General features: G+C 39.8%; 1 protein-coding gene across 1 annotated transcript in view; it reads left to right on the top strand.

Moving 5' to 3' along the window:
• The window catches only part of LOC115914142 (scaffold attachment factor B1-like), a 20,587-nt gene extending 1,343 nt beyond the window's left edge, over positions 1-19,244 (top strand). Inside the window, exons 2-21 of the mRNA XM_030966493.1 lie at positions 262-349; positions 1,263-1,327; positions 1,412-1,618; positions 3,680-3,742; positions 4,308-4,335; positions 5,235-5,736; positions 6,166-6,215; positions 9,140-9,240; positions 11,278-11,427; positions 11,523-11,599; positions 12,476-12,615; positions 12,898-12,989; positions 13,340-13,446; positions 14,271-14,564; positions 15,870-16,007; positions 16,490-16,532; positions 17,375-17,496; positions 18,348-18,460; positions 18,574-18,625; positions 18,880-19,244. Of these exons, the coding sequence (XP_030822353.1) occupies positions 262-349; positions 1,263-1,327; positions 1,412-1,618; positions 3,680-3,742; positions 4,308-4,335; positions 5,235-5,736; positions 6,166-6,215; positions 9,140-9,240; positions 11,278-11,427; positions 11,523-11,599; positions 12,476-12,615; positions 12,898-12,989; positions 13,340-13,446; positions 14,271-14,564; positions 15,870-16,007; positions 16,490-16,532; positions 17,375-17,496; positions 18,348-18,460; positions 18,574-18,625; positions 18,880-19,009 (2,562 nt within the window). The 3' untranslated portion in view covers positions 19,010-19,244. The remainder of the gene's footprint in view (positions 1-261; positions 350-1,262; positions 1,328-1,411; positions 1,619-3,679; positions 3,743-4,307; positions 4,336-5,234; positions 5,737-6,165; positions 6,216-9,139; positions 9,241-11,277; positions 11,428-11,522; positions 11,600-12,475; positions 12,616-12,897; positions 12,990-13,339; positions 13,447-14,270; positions 14,565-15,869; positions 16,008-16,489; positions 16,533-17,374; positions 17,497-18,347; positions 18,461-18,573; positions 18,626-18,879) is intronic.

Genomic DNA, 19,244 nt, shown 5'->3' with positions numbered 1-19,244 from the left:
GTGATACAGCTGCCTGGCTGTATGACCTGAGCTAGGGAGAGACCCCAATGTTTCTGAAAAATCCTAAAAAACGCAGTTGTGGTTAAACCCTGGCAGGAAGCCAAGCACCACATAACTGTGTTATCAGCACTGTTATCAGCACAAACTCCAACCACAGCCCCCTGTCAGCTGCTGTGAAGAGAATTAACTGCCCCATCCCAAGCCAGTACAAATGCACAGCAGCAAATAATACAGCGAATATCATCCTGCTGTCTCCAACAGGCCATTGAGGAGGAAGGAGGAGATCCTGATGAAATTCCTGTGGCCTCAGAGCTGACCACAAAGAGAATGCCAAAAAGAACTAGCAAAGGTACAGTGTCTGGACACTTCACTGTTTGCATGGTGCTAGAACTTTGCATGCAAACTTGTTTTCTGCTGTTAAATTAGTTTAATTTGGATTTTTACCTTGTGGAAAACGGCAAAACTCTCTTGCATTAATGAGCAATAACAACTTTAAACCTGTGTTTTATTAGGAAGTTTTGAAACTTGAAGATGAAACTGTAAATTGCAGGTGTTTCTGTATTTGTGACCATGAGTAGAATTGTGTCAGGTACAGGGCAAGCAGCTGCAGCCTAAGCTCCATGGAAAGCCTCTATAATTTGAAAGCTATCACTATATTTAACTATATGTTGCTTCAAAATATTAGATGTTGTATATGCCATTTTACGTGTGGCTTACTTCAGTTGCTGATAACTCCTACAGTTCTTAAAAATACTTTCTGATGAGAAACAGATTATTAAGCTGCTTTTTTAAAGACAGAGAGGCTAAAAATAGAAAAAGAGCTGTTGTCTTTGAGTAGCAGTGTAAGATGGAGGTGACAGATGTGCACAAATGTGATTTGTATGTCCAAGATCTTGAAAGTGAGCACTAATTCTTAAATCCGTTTAATTAAAGGAGGTGTTTTCATAACAATCTTAAGGTGTTACTTTTAAATGGATTACCCAGAGGCTGTTGTGTCTTTTTAGGAATTGAAGTGTTGTGCAATGAGACTGTAGCTTTAGAAAAATACTGTAGCATTAAAAAAAAAAAAAAATTACTGGTGGTAGTTGGTGCTCCTGCTGTTTACTTTTATGGGGTGGCATGGGGACCTCAGTTACATCCATACAGATCCAGACTTCTGGATCAGCCTCTTCAGGATTACTTTTTGTAACAGATAATTCACCAAAGCTTAAACATAGTACAAAACATAGTGCTACATCTCACTGCAGTGATACTGTTTTTAGGAAGAAAGCCAGAAGAAGAAGGTGTGGAAGACAATGGTCTAGAAGAAAACTCTAGAGATGGGCAGGTAAGTGAAATGATGCTTGCAATTACTAAGAATGTGCATTGTGTAACCTGCAATAAACACACATTTACCCTTTTCTCTCTGTAGGAGGATATTGAAGCAAATCTGGACACCTTGCAGGATATTGACATGATGGATATTAGTGTGTTAGATGAAGCTGAAATAGATAACAGCAGTGCTGTAGACTGTGGGGAAGATTACAGTCCTGACAATATTCTTGATTCTCTGTCTGATAACAAAGATAATGTCGAAGCAGAAATGAAAGAGCTTCCTGATCAGCTAACAGAAAATGAGGTGAGTGAGTAAAAGTCTCTGTAATTTTTCAGAAGGTGTTTGATAGAGATATGAACACATGAAGAAGGTATTTCAGTCCAGTAGAATATAGGAGATGAATGTGATTTGGTTTCTATTTCCCATTCACAGCTCTCATGTCCTACTCTTATAAATGGTAAATATTCTTGAGGCTTGAAATGTTCTCAGTAGACAAGTCACCATCTTCCTTACCTTACAGCTTTGCTTGCTGTGAAAAGAGCCTGGAATTCAAAATGCTTATTAGTTTCTGTATTTCCTCTTCTGTCTGTATGTTATATGTGTTAAAGTGTATATGTGCATACACCTAGGCACTTATATATATGGGGAGAGAGAAAAATAAATTTTCAACTCAGGTAATTTGGATATCTTTTCTGCAGAAATAATGCTCTGGTTTAAGGAAGCTGTGTTGTTCTGTTTTCTCACAGAGAGTGATACAACAAGAACTTCCTATGTTGCCCTGTTCTGACATTGTCAGGCTTTTATTTGGTTTTGAGAGCAGCTTGCAATATCATTTGCAGACAGCATAGGATTATCCACGTGTCACATTCACTCCCCAAATATTATCCTTCTTGGATCCTTGTGGGTTTTGTTTTCTTAATTTCTTTTAGGTTGTTCGCTCGTTGAACAGAACACATTCTTTCTTTGGCATCTGCATATCTGCTTCAATTCTTCTCATTTACCTTCTGTCACCTGAAAAGGGAGATTTTCTCAAAGCCTTTGTGTTTGATTGGTCTGTCAGTGCCACAGGAAAGCCAGGACCCTTGGGCCCACAAAGTGTCAGCATCCTGTTCTGGGCACCCTTCACTGGCAGTGCCCTGGACCAGAGAGTGGTTCCAGTACCCTGGGGAGGGTCACACAGTCACAGACCCCTGTCCCAGCTCTCCTCAGCTGAGTGTTTTACTCACTGCAGGCACTGGTGGTGTGCCCTTGAAGGACTCACACTGATCCCTTTATGGAATAACAGCATTAATATAATAGAAAATTACAACAGGTTACGGTTCCAGGATTGCTGGTGGTGTAATGTCTGTCTGCAAAACAAGCCCACCATATTAACCAGCTTTAATTCCTAACAGAAGCTGGCTGGAGTTCATCATTCATCACACTTAGAGTACAATTCTTACCCACCAGACATCCCTGAAGGGGAAAAGACAGGTTCAGACTGTGGCAGTGGAACCTTCCTTAACTTCTCCCCACTTTTAACTTATTTTTATACTATTTTTACATTTAGGTGGAGCTTGTGTGACTCTGGTTTTACATCAGTGAGGGTGTTCATGCCTTGGAGGTGGGTGACATCAGTGTGACATCTGAGGTGACCCTTGGCACAGAGCTGTGCATTCTGCTGGGTCAGCAACAAGAAATCTTCTGTTTTTCCTTTGGCTGACAGCTGCTCTGTGGCTTAGCAGCTGCAATTTACCACTGAGTCCCCCCCTCTTGCAGGGATTTCAGCAGAGCCTGGCTGTGGTGTCTGCACCCCAACAGACCAAACAAACAAACAAACACAAAGGCTTGGAGAGAATCTTCCCTTTCATGGGACTAAACACAGAGTGGCAACAGCATCCCCTTCACCTGAAAGGCAATTTTGTGATATTCTGTAAATTAACTTCATGTAATGGATGAGTTCTGGTTGCATCTTACCCTCAGCTCTTTAAAGAAAAAATATTTTTGGGGTATGTTTTTAGTTTGGAAGAGTGTAAACCTAAGTCAGCTTCATTTCTAACTTGTTTTCTTCATTTAGAAACTAAAGTTAAAAAGTAGGAAAGTGAAAAAACATGTTCAGTAACCACAGAAATGTGAGATAAAGACTCTAAGAATAACTTTGAAATAGAAAATGTCCTGTTGAAATTAAAATGAAAAGTAATTGGAGAAAGAGATTTAAATATCAGGTATGTTTACATGTTGCTCCTCATTTCTGGGTCACACTCTGAAGTATCAATTGAGATTAAAATATTTTTGGTTTTCTTGAAAGGGAAAATTAAGTACAGGTGTATTCTCCTTAAGCTACTTTTGGTAAGAAATACTTTCATTCCTTTCTTACTCTTTTAGGAAGATTATGATGAAATTGAAAACAATTTAGAAGTCTCGTCTTCAGATTTAATTGAAATGAAGGTAAACTGAAAATGTAGCTGTATTTCATAGCTGTATGTTGTATTATTAATATTTACTGAGTTCTCATACTGCAAAAAAGAAAATGTGACCATAACATGAAATTGTAACAGAATCCAAGACCTTGCTCAGCACAGTATGTGAATTGAGGGTGCTCTGTGGTTTTTTCCCTACTTTTCAGTCAGCTCTCAAGATTTCCTTCACTTTATGGCAGATAAAAAGGGTCTTGTACTGCTGATTTCTTCTCTCTCCCATGACTATATAAAGTAGCTGGGTTTGTTTTTTACTCTGTAGTTGGAGTGGTGGTACACAAAGATACTTTATTGGTCTCTTTATAATTCAGAGTTATTTGGGAGAATGCAATTACGGCTGATATTTTGATGTGGCTTTAATGTGCCTACTTCTATAAAATACTTCTTTCCAGTGGATGGTGAAAAAAAAGAGTTAAATGTGATAGATGAATTTGTTTAGTTTTCAATGTTGGGATTGAGTAGGGTGTTGTTACTATTCTGTATTAGAAAATACATTTTATAAAATCCTCATTCTGTGGTCTTTTTTTCCTAAACAGAAAATGGAGAAGCTACACTTGGAGCCAGGTACTGTTAAAGAAAAACATATTCCTGTCTTTTCAACTAATACTTTTTAAACCATTAACTATTAAAAAACCCAAGCAAACAAACATAATTTGCATTATTTTTATAATGGACAATCCAGATCATGCAGGGTCATAGAGATTGGAAACCCAATCATATCCCCAGATCTGTGAAGTGATGCTTGAAATACTTCCAGTGAAATGAAATGGTTTAAAAACCTGTTAAACTACATAAGTGGATTTAGAGAAGTTTAATCACAGTTATAAAAGCTAAATATTCTACTTGTAAACAGATCTTGTGATATTGCACACACCTTAACTCTGTTACTATGTAGAGAGCAGTGAAAGCAGTAAAAAGATATTGTAGGGCATTAAAATGTAAAGATTAGTTACTGGATACAGAAGAAAGAAGAGAGTTTCTTCATGGAAATTTCATACAGATACTTTTCCCTTTCTGGACTGCAAACACACTCATGCACCATCAGAAGATGCCCAGTTCTCATGTTGGACTGTCTCTGCTAAAAGAATTTCACAGAAATTTAAAAATTGAACTCTCAGTGCCTTGATACGTTCAGTTAAGCATCTCGGACTCTGGAAGCTAACTAGAGAAGAAACAGAGCTGAACGATTTGCTGAAGAATATGAAGGCTGAGCCCGAAGTTTTTGGTTAAATCTGTGGGGGCATTTTTCTTGGCTGTTGAGGTGCTAGGGCTGATTTGTCAGGGTGTGAGAGAGCAGTTAGCGTGGTAGGCGTAACACTGTGTACACTAGGGTTTTCCAATCTCTGTGTAGCTTAGCAGTTCTCTTGGTGTTAGTGTGGCAGCCATGCCAGTTCCACATTTGTGATTGCTGTATTTCCCTGGTGATTAAATCTTGTGCCATTCTATTCCTGTTAAATCCGTAGAAAATGAGAAAATACTCGACATTTTGGGGGAAACTTGTAAATCTGAGCTACTTAACGAAGAACCTCCCGAAGCGGAGCGGCCGCGTGCGCAGGAAGCCAGTAACGCGGGGCCAGGCAAGAGGCTGGCTGAGGAAGAGGACGCTCTCGCTGCCGCTCAGCTGGAGGAAGATGCTTTAGCTTTGGACAGCAAATCGGCCCAAGCTTTGGCAAGGAAGGAAGCAAAGCGTTTAGTGGTAGCAAAAGGGGAGACAAGTGAACAGAGCCCCGAGGAAGAGGCCCCGGACTCTGAAGGTGTAGTGGTAGAGACCCTAAGCGATCAGAGTAGCAAACGCTCCCAAGGCCTGGAAGCCTCTAGTGGGGAGACAGCGGAGAAAGGCGCAGGTGCCGAAGCCAGAGATAGCAAAGAAGATGGCAAGAGAGCAGAAGACAAAGCTAATTCTGAGGAATCTTCCCCTGCCACTAAAGAGTCCTCAGCCAGTGAGGGCGGTGATCAGAAAAAGAGGTTTGTTTTTTCTCCGTTCTAGACCAGATGCTATCTTTTATCATTGGTCCTTAAGTGATGCGAATAAGCTGTTTCCTTCAATTGGCCTCCGAGACTGATGAAATTGTAGCCTATTCCTAAAGGTCTCTTTTATTTCTCCATGTGCAGATATTTTTATTTTTTTTAAACGCAGTGGGTTTGATTTCTTTCCTTCATCAACCTTCAAAGGTTGTTTTCCCAAATTACTCTTATTTGTAATCATCTTCTTAATGTAAGTCTGTTTAAGAATCTGACTTCGTTATTTCTTGTCAGATTTCTTAAATCCAGTATACAAAGGTGTGTTTTCGTTTGCAACATATTTTCTGGTAGGTATTTAATTTTAGCTTTTTTCATAGTTTATATTTAGTCACTTTTCTTTCTGACTTGAGTAATGTGGTGTTTTGTCTTTAGCCCTGTTGAGGAGGACAGAGATACAAAGATAATCTCAAAGGATGAGAAAGGTATGTTTGTTTTCAGATGTAAAATTTCAATGATTGCTTGGATGGCAGTTTGTCTTGGATGGGTTATTTCAGTAGAAATTGATTGCAATCTATGCAGTTGTTAATTAGCATAAATTCACCTCTTTCTGCATTTTCTTAGTAATGTCGAAATAAGCATTTTCCTTTTATGCATTTTTTCAGGACATGTGCATTGCACTGTTGTGTTTGTATCTTGATTTTTAAAGGTCAATGTTAATACATGGCAATTATGGTTTTTTGGCACTGGAGATGCCCACTAACAGCTGTTAGCAACCTTTCTCAGTTGTTTGCTTTATTATACACTTGAATTCTTCTTCCCATTTTCTGTTTTGCTGAAGTAATTTGGGATCAGTATTCACATATTTAAATGCCATAAATATTATAGCTTTATGTTGCCTTGAAATTATATTGATTTGATTAAATTTCTGTCCACGCAGATCCTATCTGTGGTGCAAATAGGCATCGTAAACAAGAAGAATATATTTTAATCAGTGTCAGATGCCTTCATTTTTCTTGCTTTTAATGCACCAGGCAGCTGAGTCTTTGCAGCTCTGTTCTCTTACATGTTGCTGGCAGGTAGTTCAACACTTTAAAATATGGAAGTTCCAGCAATTCCTATAAAAATCAAGAAGCTCATTGTGAGGTCTGACTGCCAGCTGGACAGGAGGAATTGGATTTGTTTTAATTGGGTTTTACAACCCAGACTCACCTCCCTGTCAGCTGCTTTTTCCAAGATCCTGGGTTATACCTGTTTGCACAAGCTGCGGGACCTCCCTTGTTAGGGTCAATTTTCCTCTTGCTTCCAGTCTGTAATCTCGAGTTCTCTCACTTCAGAACATTTTAAGGAGTTTTCTGTGCATGCTGTCCTTTACCTAAGGACTTGAGTGTATTATTTTTGTGGACTGAGAACACCCTTCCTTGAGTTTGCTTTCAGAGCAGCCTTCAGGAATTTGGGTGTCTGAAACCACCTTGCTCCTGCACCCCTCTCTCCAATGGATGTGCTGTGTTCCACATCTGTTTTATTCATGTTCTGGCTTTGTGAACAGCAGTGAGAGGGAGCTGCTTGACTGTGTAACATTCTCTGCATGCAGAGCAAAGAGACTGAGCCAGAAGGAACCTAAAATAGTATGTACAAGTCAGGTCTGACTCATACATTGCTATTAGCCCACTTGTATGAAAGGGTTTTATTTAGGATGAAGAGTTTTCCATATTCCATGCAATAATTCTGAAAACTGTGTCAATAAGAGTGCAGAAAAATAAATTTATGAGCTCACCCTGGTGGGTTTGGCTTTCAATGGATGCACATCTGATAGATTTCTCCAGTGTTGATGGTTGGCTCCCAATACCTGCATTGTTTTTGGTTCAAAGTTAAATATTTTCAAGTCCCTGTATATCTGTGTCTTAAAAGTGCAGAACCATTGCAGGAGCACTTTTTTAAGTCTTGTGGGAGGGCAAAACCTGACATTATGACTGATCAATCCTTAATCAAAAAGGACATTAACATAGTTTTAAAAATCTTTTAAAAATGCATTGGTAAAAAAGTAGAAAAGAGAAAAATGAGCACTTTCTTCAGGATTCTGGTGCCAGAGTAACTACAGACAGAAATTTTTAAATTGTAGGAATGTGTGGAATAAATGCATCAAAGCCTTTGGCTCAGCTTTTTAAAACACCAGGACAATGCATCTCCCACGTGTTTGTGTCCATGCACTTCTGTGATAAATGATGGCACAAGTGTGCTCACCTTTGTACAGAAAAAAACACCTCTGTTTGGGTATTTTGTAAGAGATTGATACAAATCACTGCATCCCTCACTAGGAAACCAGTTTAAATATTAATTTAATTAATAAATATAAATTTAATGGTAATATGAATTTAATATTACTATGTTCTCAGTTACTTGTGCCAGTGGCTGAAATTATCAGGTTGTAAAAGATGGAAATACACCCAAATAAAATATCATTTTGGAAAGGTTCTGGGAAAAAATTACTTCTGTAAAATTCCATATATCACCAAAAAACCCCAAACCAGAAGCATGGAAGCAGGGAGCTGAAGTGAAACCCATTCACTGAGGCCTTGGAGCTGCCCAGACTGACAGAAGGACAGTACAGACATTTCAGAGGAGACTGGAAACAGAATCCTTGTGTGAGTGCTTCATGCAAACACTGAACCTTGGCCTTCAGTTCACTCTTTCATCACTTCATGGTGGGTGTTCAGACTTGGCAAGTTCATCAGCATTTATTAAATCACCTTTGTAGCTGAGCTGCAGAATTTGCCAGGGGTGTTCTGGAATTCTTGCATGGTTTAAGCAGGCCAGGTCTAATTTCCTAAATTCCTAGGCCAGCTCTTTCTTAACTTCAGTTGAGGTCAGACTGAATCCCAGCTGTGGATCTGTGTGGGCAAAACCAGAAATTCCCTTGATTTCTTGTGGTGAATGGCTTTCCTTGAGAGGAATTCTGCATTCTATCAGCATTCCCTTGGAGTTAAGATAAAAATGAGATAAGATAAAAATCAGTTAATATAAAAAGACATGAGCACATGTAGGGTGCAGACACGGTTCCCACAACTCCTCTGTAAGTTACTGGGATCTATCCTGGCATGTTTTGAAGGGCCTCATTAATTCAGAGGTGCCCTAATCCAGTTGCTTTCTTAAAGAATGATCTAAAAATCTTCTGTGTCAAAACTCATAGTTCCACCCAAATTTTTGGACTTGGAATGCTCCTTACCTTCAGCAAAGCAAATCATGGGAGGAGAATATCACACAATGCATTTCACTTGCTCTGTGATTTTAAAAAATCAAAAATTTGTGATCCAGCTCTGTTTTAATTCATGTAAGGATTCAAGTAATTAATCCCAATAATTAGGATTTGGGGTATGTTTTGGTTTTGTCTGTTTGTTTTCCCAACTAGGTCGCAGTGCTAGCAGTTCTGGTAGAAACTTCTGGGTGAGTGGATTGGCTTCCACCACCAGAGCTACAGATCTGAAGAATCTGTTTAGCAAATATGGGAAGGTAAGGGGTTGTTTTTGTTGGTTTGTTTTTATTTTGGTGTGTGGTTTGTTTGCACAAGTTTATTTGAAACTGTTAATAAAGCTTTTAAAACTCTCATCACTGAAAGTACCCAGGAAAGGATTCCAATTACCAAAAATACTGTGGGATATCAAGGAAAAGTACACATTGAATGACTGGAGGTATTTTATTCTGTTGCCTAGAATATATAAAAATAAATATAAAATTCCATTTGTGGTCCTTTATTTGAAATAGTCAGTAACTATGCACACACTTCTGTGCTTCAGTATGGTGTTTTCACCTGCTGAAAATTCACAGGCAACTGTGAATTTAATGCTTATATTAAAGATTTCCTTAGGACTAAGTAAAATATGCAGTAAATGATGAGACTGAATAACTGGGGAATATCTTAGGTATTGCCTCAGTAACTTAAATTTTAATTTATCAGGAGTTGGCAGTTCCTTTGAAAAACACTTGTTTGGGTAGTTTGGGATATAGGGAGGTGCTGTTTGGTTTTGCAGTTGCTGTTAAGGACAGACAAAATGTCAAATCTCCCTATCAGCTGGCAAATTGAAAGAGTTCAGTAATGGGTTGATATCAGAGCCATCAGTAAGGATTTTTGTCAGACCTCTGAAGCCTATTTACAGATTACTGCCAGCAGATTGTAGTAAAAGCAATTTGTGTGTGCTGGCAATCAACCATTGGATGTTTTACTGATGAAAATACTCTGGAACTTAAATATGACTTTACAGATAGGTACAAAAATTGATTCATTGTAGCACAGCTTGGAATTTAAATGTCATGGGACTGGTAAAACCTTTTAATGCTCCTTGTAGTGCAATACTTTGATTTGCTTAGAATTCCATCTGGTAACCTAAGATGTTGGTCATGGAGATGTGCCACAAAACTTTAAATTTAATTAAAAGCTAAACAACAGCCAGCCTAGCATTTGGCTCTAGATAGATGTCATGGTACCATTGAGTCATTTAAATAAAATATTGTTATTTTCTTCAGGGTGTTAACAGAGGCAGAGCTTCCTGGAAGTAGATGTACTTGTGCAATAAAGCAAATGCTCAGAAGTAGGTTCTTTATTCAGCTGTGCTTTAAAACATCTCTCCTGAAACATGATTGATTTCTGTATTGCAAAGTGAGCTGTACTGAATATCTGAGCATCAGTAAACACCATTTGTGTGAGCTTTTCAAGCTCTAGTCTTTGAGGAAACTTCATGTTTCTTAAAGATTGCAGATAACATTGTTGATCTGCCTCAGCAGAAATGCATAAACATTTTTTGGAGGGAAGGTGGCACTTAGCAGCTGAGCATTTATGTGGAAATCTGCTTAAAAATTTGTATTGATATTTACTATTTTATACTAAAGCAAAGTGATGTTGTTGATGTAAAGTTAGATGCCTTTTAAATAAATTTTATTGTCACCTGGGGGATCTTTCTCTGGAAAAGAATTCAATCTTTAGCTCCCACCTCTTGGTTCAGCTTTTGTAGAATTCCACTGGTAACAGAAGCACGGTTGGCTCCAAGTATTGCACCTTTTGTATTTGTTAATCTCTCAAAACGAGAACTTTCCTGCCTGGTAGTGGCCAGGAATTAAAAAGAGCAGAATTGGAGCTTGTAGTTGGTGCTGTTAAACCTTGGGGATCTGTCACAGGGAAAGTAATTCCATTTTTTTGCCACTTAGCAGCTGAGCAATAATGTGGAAATTTGCTTTAAAATTTGTGTTGATTTTTACTATTTCATACTAAAGCAAAATGATGTTGTTGATGTAAAGTTAGATGCCTTTTAAATAAATTTTATTGTCAATCTTTAGCTCCCACCTCTTGGTTCAGCTTTCGTAGCATTCCACTGGTAACAGAAGCATGGTTGGCTTCAAGCAATGCTCCTTCTGTACTTGTTAATCTCTCAAAACCAGAACTTTCCTGCCTGGTAGTGGCCAGCAATTAAAAAAGCAGAAGTGGAGTTTGTAGTTGGTGCTGTTTAAACTTGGGGATCTGTCACAGGCAAAGTAATTAAAAATTTTTTTGGGAAGGTGGTGGGGGCCAAGGTGGTGACCAACGCTCGCAGTCCCGGTGCTCGCTGCTACGGCTTTGTCACCATGTCCACAGCTGAGGAGGCCACCAAGTGCATCACCCACCTGCACAAGACAGAGCTGCATGGCAAGATCATTTCTGTGGAAAAAGTGAGTATTGGGCCTCAGAGATGCTGAATTGCCACCAGATTGTGCAAATGATCGAGGCCACATTCTCAGCTGATGATGTGCAAAATAAATTTCAGGCAAAAAATGAACCTGCTGGGAAGAAGACAAGTGAAAAAAAAGAGAGTGAAGCAAAGAGAGAAACAGTCAGTGAGAGGTACTGTGTTAAAAATTCTCCTACAAAAGGTGTTTTGCTATGCTTCAGTCTGTGTTGATGTCAGGGAAAAGTTAAATTGCAGTAAGAATTTCTGAGGAGTACATGGATTTTTTTCAGCTTTTACTACAAAATAGACTTCAGTTGATGTGCAGTGCCTAAATTAAAATGTTTCTATTGTGTGCCTTAAAGTAGGCATTGGAAGGTTGCATTTTCAAGCACACCTTTTAATTAAGCCATATTTGAGGTTTAGTAATGATTGTGGGGCTTTCATGTCTTAAGTGTGTAGGAAAGACCATGTGAGAATTTTGATCTGTGTGTCACTGTTTCCTCATTACCTCGTGTCTCATTGGAATAGGGTTTCCTTCAGGTCCCAGACAGTTAGAACAGAATTGTCAAAGATCTGTTCCCAGGTCATGTTCCTCTTGAGCACCATGCTCTTCCTCTCTAGCATTGCTGAAAGAGGCACTGAGAGTGAATTAAACACTGAGAACTTTGCCTTGAATTTTCTTCTTGAGGCATAACGTCTATTAAATGCTCCTTGCTGAGAATTTTTTGCTATTATTTCACCCAGTTGCCTGACAAAAATGGTTCATTGTCTTGTTGTGTAAGAAATTCTGTGGGCATTAAGCACATGGTGGTGTGAATTTGTATTCGTGCTTCCAGTTGAGATCCTGAATCCTGGCCCAGTTTGTTGACTACTGCACAGGATGGTCTGAATATCTTGTTTTATGGTGCAGGCAGTTGTGGAAGGAAATGTTTGGAAATCTAATTATGATTGTTATCACATCAGAGTTCTACTTTGTTGCTGGCATTTCCCTTGAATTTTTTTTTCTCTTAGTCTGTATTAGTCTAATCTGTATCAATATCTATCCACAGACCTGGTGGTGCTAAAAGGGATGAGAAATCTGACCAAAAAGATGATCCTAAAAAGACAGAAGATAAAGATGAAAAGGAAAAAAAAGATAAAGATGACCAGAAGTCTGGTTCATCAGATCAGTCTAAAACTATTAAATCAGGTAATTGGGTTGTTGGTTTTTTACAGATATGTTGATGTAGGAATATTTAATTGTAGGTAGTTCTTTTCAAAGATTCTAGGATTGTTTCAGATTCTTAGTTGGAAATCCAGAATGAGTAAGGGGAGATGTTTAACATTAAAAGAAGTGCCTGGATTAGGTGGAGTGAAATAATTGATTTTGAAGAGAGAGTTAAATGCCAATTTTCACATTTTAGAGAGCATGGTGTAGCAATGAATGGTGTAGGTCATGTAATTTGTTTCTTTCCACTTCTGATTTATTTAGGAAGTAAAGGAACAGAGAGAACAGTAGTCATGGATAAATCCAAAGGAGAACCTGTTATTAGTGTGAAAACATCCACTACATCAAAGGACAGAGTAAGTGATGCTTCTGCATGGGAAACATTTTCCTTAAAAATAGATCCTGAATCCTGCCAGGCTCTCCAACCCACACTTGTCCTGCCAGTTTGTCCAATTAGAATTTCTATAACATAGTTTTAATTAGTAAAAAACCTCTCATTTGGCTGATACAGCACTCAAATCCTGCCAAACAAATGGGGCAAGGTATCACTGTATTAATATATGGTGTCTGTAATGGTAAAAAACAGCTTTTGGAAAAAAGCAGGGACCAAGCTTTGAGATGTGAACTGTACAAATGGAAACAGAGCTCAGAGGATTGTTTGTGATGGTTGTCCTTTAATAAATTAAAGTTTCTCTTTTAAATACAGAGTGTTAAGAGCCAGGACCGCAAATCAGAGAGCAGAGAGAGACAAGGGATTGTCCCCTTTGACAAAATTAAAGCACAGAGGAAAATGAGGGAGGCAGAGCAGCGCCGGTAAGAGCAGCACTGACATTGTTTGGGGTTTTTTCCTTAAATAGATACAATTTTAATTTCTAATAAATTAAAACAGAAAGAGAAAAAGGCCTTCAGTTTCTTTTCCCCACTTGTAATTTTGGTTTCTTTTTGAACTTAATTTAGGTATTTATTTATTTTTGGTGGGGCTCTTTCTTTGTTTTCATATGTTTAATAGGTTTCATGATGTTTAAAGGTGATAATTGCCATCCTTCAAATTCCTTGCTAGAAGTGTGACCTGGATTCCATATTCTCCACACATTACAAAACTTCTATTTCTCACCTAAAAGTAGTCAGATTGAACAGGAGGAAAATGTTTTTGTTATTTTTACTGAGGAGGAAAAAGTTTCTCCCTACTAGTTAAATTCCTGAGCTTTAAATCAGGAATCATTATCCACCATACCATCCTGCCTTTCTTCACAGAAATAAAATATTCTTCACAGATTCATTATTTCAGTATAAGAAATTAACTGTGGGCATTTGGATTCAGATTCTCCTGATCCTATAGAAGTATTTGTGGGCATTTGGGTTCAGATTCTCCTGACCATACAGAAGTATTTTCTGGGCATTTGGGTTCAGATTTTCCTAACCATATAGAAGTATTTCCCTCTGGGGATGGGTTTTGTGGGAGTCATTTGATCAGTCTCTAAATAAATTTGTGTACTTTGAGTGTCTTCCCTCCACACATGTTAATTTCAAGGAGATGATGCAAGTTTGCAGCCGCTGTAATTTTAATTTTTAGCACTCTTATGGCTTCCTTTCTTTGTTGAAGCATTGCCTGTGTCACTTCTGTCTCTGCTCCACAGCACCCGCGAGCGCCGGGAGCGGCAGCAGCACCTCCAGACCATCCGCGAGCGGGAGGAGAGAGAGAGGCTGGAGATTGCTCGGGAGAGGCTGGAAATCGAAAGGCAGCGCCTGGAACGGGAACGGATGGAGAGGGAGAGGCTGGAAAGGGAAAGGATGCACATCGAGCACGAGAGGAGGAGGGAGCAGGACCGGATCCAGCGCGAGAGGGAGGAGCTGCGGCGCCAGCACGAGCAGCTGCGCTACGAGCAGGAGCGGAGATCTGCCATGAGGAGACCCTATGACATAGATGGCAGGTAAATGTTCTGGTCTCTCTGAGTGCCACTGAGGGAACCCCAGCCAGCCCCAAAACGGTGAACAGCAGTGGGAGGGCACTTTCTCATGCCCCCAAGGATACCAAAGGCAGCCAGGCTGATACCCTGCAGCAGAGGAGACGCTGGAACAACGGCAGAAGATGAAGGGGTCGACTCTTAGCAGAGGTTAATCCAAGGTTTATTCTAGGAGCTCTGGAGGAGCCCCTACAGCCTCAGGGGGCTCCTGCTGAGAGCCCCAGGAGAGGTGCCAAGGTTACATTTAAAGGGACGTGGAAACCTAAAGTAGATAACATTTTATTAACCAGTAAGTGACCCTAAGGGATGGATACTGGGGAATGGACATTTAGGATGGGGTATGGGGTAACAGTTGGGGGGTTGACGCCTGGCCTCTGGCTGATCACTTGATATCCTGGACTGAAAGTTCTAGATGGAGGGGATGGGATGCTGAGTGATTGACAGAGAGCCAGGGTGGGGATTTGGGGATGATCTCAGCAAAGGGATTACACAGGTAAAAGGAGGGGGGTACAATCTGGGATAAACCATTTGGGAAAAATACTGGCATACAAAAACAAAACTATTACAAAGTATAAAAACACGCTACAACAGGTAAAGTCACCAAATCCTCATGATGCCAGTGGGAAATGTCACTGCCAGGTTCTGTCTCATCTGCCTGGACTGGAGAAAGCCATACATGTGCTCTCAGCAGTTGTTGGTTGCATTGAGATGGTTGTGTTTAATAGCCCAGGTTTTTCAATGCCATTTTGAACTTAATTTCCCTTCTTTTGGTTTGGAAGTAGGAACAATATCAAAAGGCATTTATTGACTATCAAAGCGACCCCCATGGCAGGGAGAAATGATACAACTGACTCCATTGATATCAGAAGGCTAATTAATTTACTATACTATATTATTCTATACTATATTACACTACATCTAAACTGAATCTGCACAAGCACTCAACTCCACTCAGCTGAACAGAATCTTGTGACTGTCAGCCAACAGTCCAGACACACACACATGAATTCAGTTGGTCAATGAATCAAAACACTCACACCAGAATCCAATTACCAATTCCCTTCAGGTGAACAATCTTCCAATTGTATTCCACTTGTGCACAACAAGAGGAGCAGCAATTGTGATAAGAATTGTTTTTTCTTTCTCTGAGGTTCCTCGCTGCGATTCCCAGAAAATATCCTTGGGAAGTTGTGCCTTGCTTTTCTCTGTGAAGAGAAATGCAGCCACAGACATTTATTATCTGGGCTGAAATGAGTCTGTTCTTTCTTTCAGGAGGGATGATCCATACTGGCCAGAAGCAAAACGAATGGCCATGAATGACAGGTACCACTCAGACTTCAGTCGCCAGGATCGCTTCCATGACTTCGATCACAGGGATCGTGGGCGTTACCAGGAGCATTCAATAGACAGGTTGGTGTCTCACCTCCACTGCTGCCTGAGAACAAAATACAAAATATGTACTTCATGTCACATTTTGCTTCTATACTCTGTGCTTAGTTTGCATTTTATTTTTCAAGTGCTACTTAGTGGCTGTGGAATTTCTCTTCTAAAACCATGAAAAGATTTGTACTGTGCCACGAGTTAAAGCTTCTGGCAGGCTTGGTTCAGAGTGTTTTTCCAATGCTGTTTCACACATTCATAGGATTCTGAAAAATAATATTCTAGGCACCTAGAATTTTAACAAGAATGTTTTGGTTTATACATTAGGACTAACTCTGTTTCCCAGGAATCCAAAATGTGGCACATTTTCCATATATGCTGTTTATGCCTTTTGTGGTTAATATGGCACAATGTGAGAGCAGGATTTTTCATCTGTGTCATTAAATAAATGGATTTTTATAGACTGCTGTGTGTTTTACTATCACAGTCTGATTCTAATTGTCTCTTTCTAGGAGAGATGGATCCAGAACAATTATGGGAGATCGGGATGGACAAGTGAGTTGCTTTATAGAGCTACAGAAATATCTTTGCATCTTATAACATGGTTTTCTATAGTGTATGTGTGTCAGGTTACACTTCAGTAATTGAGAATTACATTATATCTACCAAAATATGTTGGAATAATCAGATTATTTTCAATAAGATTAAATTAAATTCAAAGACTTTTTTATTATAAAAATATAGTTATTCTGATAGAAATCATAACAAGTGAGTTGTGTTAAAATACACTATTCCAAAAGATTGCATAGAAGAGGCAAAGGTACAAAGCACAGATTCACTCTGTGAGGTTACATGGTAATAACAGCTGAAGTGTAGAGATATTTGTGGTTGAAGGCTGGGGGAAAGTCCTTCAGGGCTCATTCAAGCAGTGACAGGTGAATTTTGTGGAGTCATAGAATCCTTAATGGCCTTTACTGTGAGGTTTGGAGGGACCTGGATAGGCTGGAAAGTTGGGCTGATGGGAATATCCTGAAGGTCAAGAGCAGGAAATGCAAAGTCCTGGGCTGATCTTACCAATGTGCATTAATAACTGATGGGAGGATGTGGATAAGATGTAACAAGGTGCCACTCCCGCTGAAAAGACCAGAGTCAGTGAGCACAAACTGGAACACAGTTCCATCTGAAGAGGATTCCAATCCCCTTTAACTGGAAGCACTAGAACAGGCTGCATGGAGAGCCTGTGATATCTCTAACTGGGAAGATCCTCAAAACCTGCTGGGAAAGCCTGGAGCTGGCTGACCATGAGCAGATGTCAGGAGGCCCCTTCCCTCCCAGATGATGGTGAGATGGAGCAGGTACAGCTGTGAGCAGGTGTGTAAGAGCTCTGTCCCTTCCAGCACTACCCAGACGAGCGCCACGGAGGCCCCGACCGGCACTCGCGGGACTCGCGGGAGAGCTGGGGCAGCTACGGCTCCGACAGGAGGATGAGTGAGAGCAGAGGGATCCCCCCACAGTCACGGTTAGTGCTGCAAACACCTCTTCAAAGCACTTCTTCTCCTGCACCTAAGGAGTGTTCCCACATGTCAGAGTTTTTGGAAGATGTTCTTTTTTTTCCAGCTTTCACCAAAGGTGTGTTGGATGGACTGCAGATATTTGATGCCTTGTGCATCAAAACATGCACTCACCTGATCTTTTTAATAACTTCACATCTTAAAGTCACATAATGCTTTCCATTAATTTTTGTGACAGTGTTTGCAGGGGTCTTAGGATGAGGGAAGAGACGAGAATGTTGACTCCGTGTTTCAGAAGGCTTGATTTATTATTTTATGATATATATTATATTATATTAAAACTATACTAAAAGAATAGAAGAAAGGATTTCATCAGAAGCCTAGCTAAGAATAGAAAAGGAAAGAATAACAAAGGCTTGTGTCTCAGACAGAGAGTCCGAGCCAGCTGATTGTGATTGGCCATTAATTAGAAACAACCACTTGAGACCAATCACAGATGCACCTGTTGCATTCCACAGCAGCAGATAATCATTGTTTGTTCCTGAGGCCTCTCAGCTTCTCAGGAGAAAAAATCCTAAGGAAAGGATTTTTCATGTCTGTGACAAATTTTAACTAGCATTCCTATCAAAGCTTGTTATTTTCAGGATAGTGGTTCTCCCCCAATATCTTTTTTATTCATCTTAGTTGGGTTGAGCAGAAAATTTTTTCTGAAATTTTACTTAACAGATAGCAATATAAATACAAGATTCACATGAGCCTTGATAAGACATTTGAGTAAGTTTGTGACTTGGAATAGATTTGTATTTGAATCTATGTGCTCTGGCTCGTGTGAGAAGATGGGAATTCCATGTCTTCGCAGGGATGGACGTGACTGGGGAGATCACAGTCGGAAGTTTGAAGGGCACCAAGATCGTTCCTGGCAGAGCAGCGTGGATGGAGGGATGATAGGACGGGATCATGAGAGATGGCAAGGTATGGCTCTTGCACAGCTCCTTAGCTGTGCTGTGTGAAGAAGAAAATTCAGACATTATCCTTGAAGTCAAACTCTTGCTGTGGATATAAAGGGACCATGTGAACTTTTTTAGGTGGCGGTAGAGGCAGACCTGGCCATGTCATGCATCGTGGAGGCATGTCAGGGTAAGAACTTTAAAAGCAGCAAAGTGTTTGTTTTCCTGTTAAGGGACATTTCTTCTAGCTAAATTGGCAAAGGAAACATTTTATGGGAGTATCAGTTACCTAATTTGTTACTTAAATATCAAGGAATAATTAAATAACCCCATGGTTTTTATGTAATGCAATTTATGGAAGAATGAAAACAAAAAGAACACCCATTCTAGCAACCTGAGTGTACCAGCATGAGAGAATACTAAAATGTCTGAATCCCTTTGCAGGCGTGGCAGTTTCATGCAGGGTGGCAATCAGAGTCAGATCATGCACGGAGGAGGAATGCAAGGAGAAGGATTTGCTGGCCAGGAAAGGGCAAACAGACCGAACGATCCTCGTTTCAACCGTCGCTACTGATTGTGTTTGGTTTTTAATGCAAGGTGGCAAGTGAAACAAATCTGTTACCCCAGGGTTACCATTAATTGTAACTTATGGGCTACTGTAAGTGTAATTTTTTTTAAGCTGCTGCCATTTTATGTCACTCAATCCAATGTGAACTCATTTGTTTTGTAAGGTGTTGTTCATATCCCATTTAAAAATGTTTGTTAATGAAGCATTCCATTTTCCATAAATAAACGCCAGTTTACAGTTA

Source organism: Camarhynchus parvulus, chromosome 28, assembly GCF_901933205.1.
Source record: "Camarhynchus parvulus chromosome 28, STF_HiC, whole genome shotgun sequence".
Lineage (NCBI taxonomy): Eukaryota > Metazoa > Chordata > Aves > Passeriformes > Thraupidae > Camarhynchus > Camarhynchus parvulus.
The sequence above is the reverse complement of the archived record's forward strand: the minus strand, read 5'-3'. Positions and strand labels throughout refer to the sequence as shown.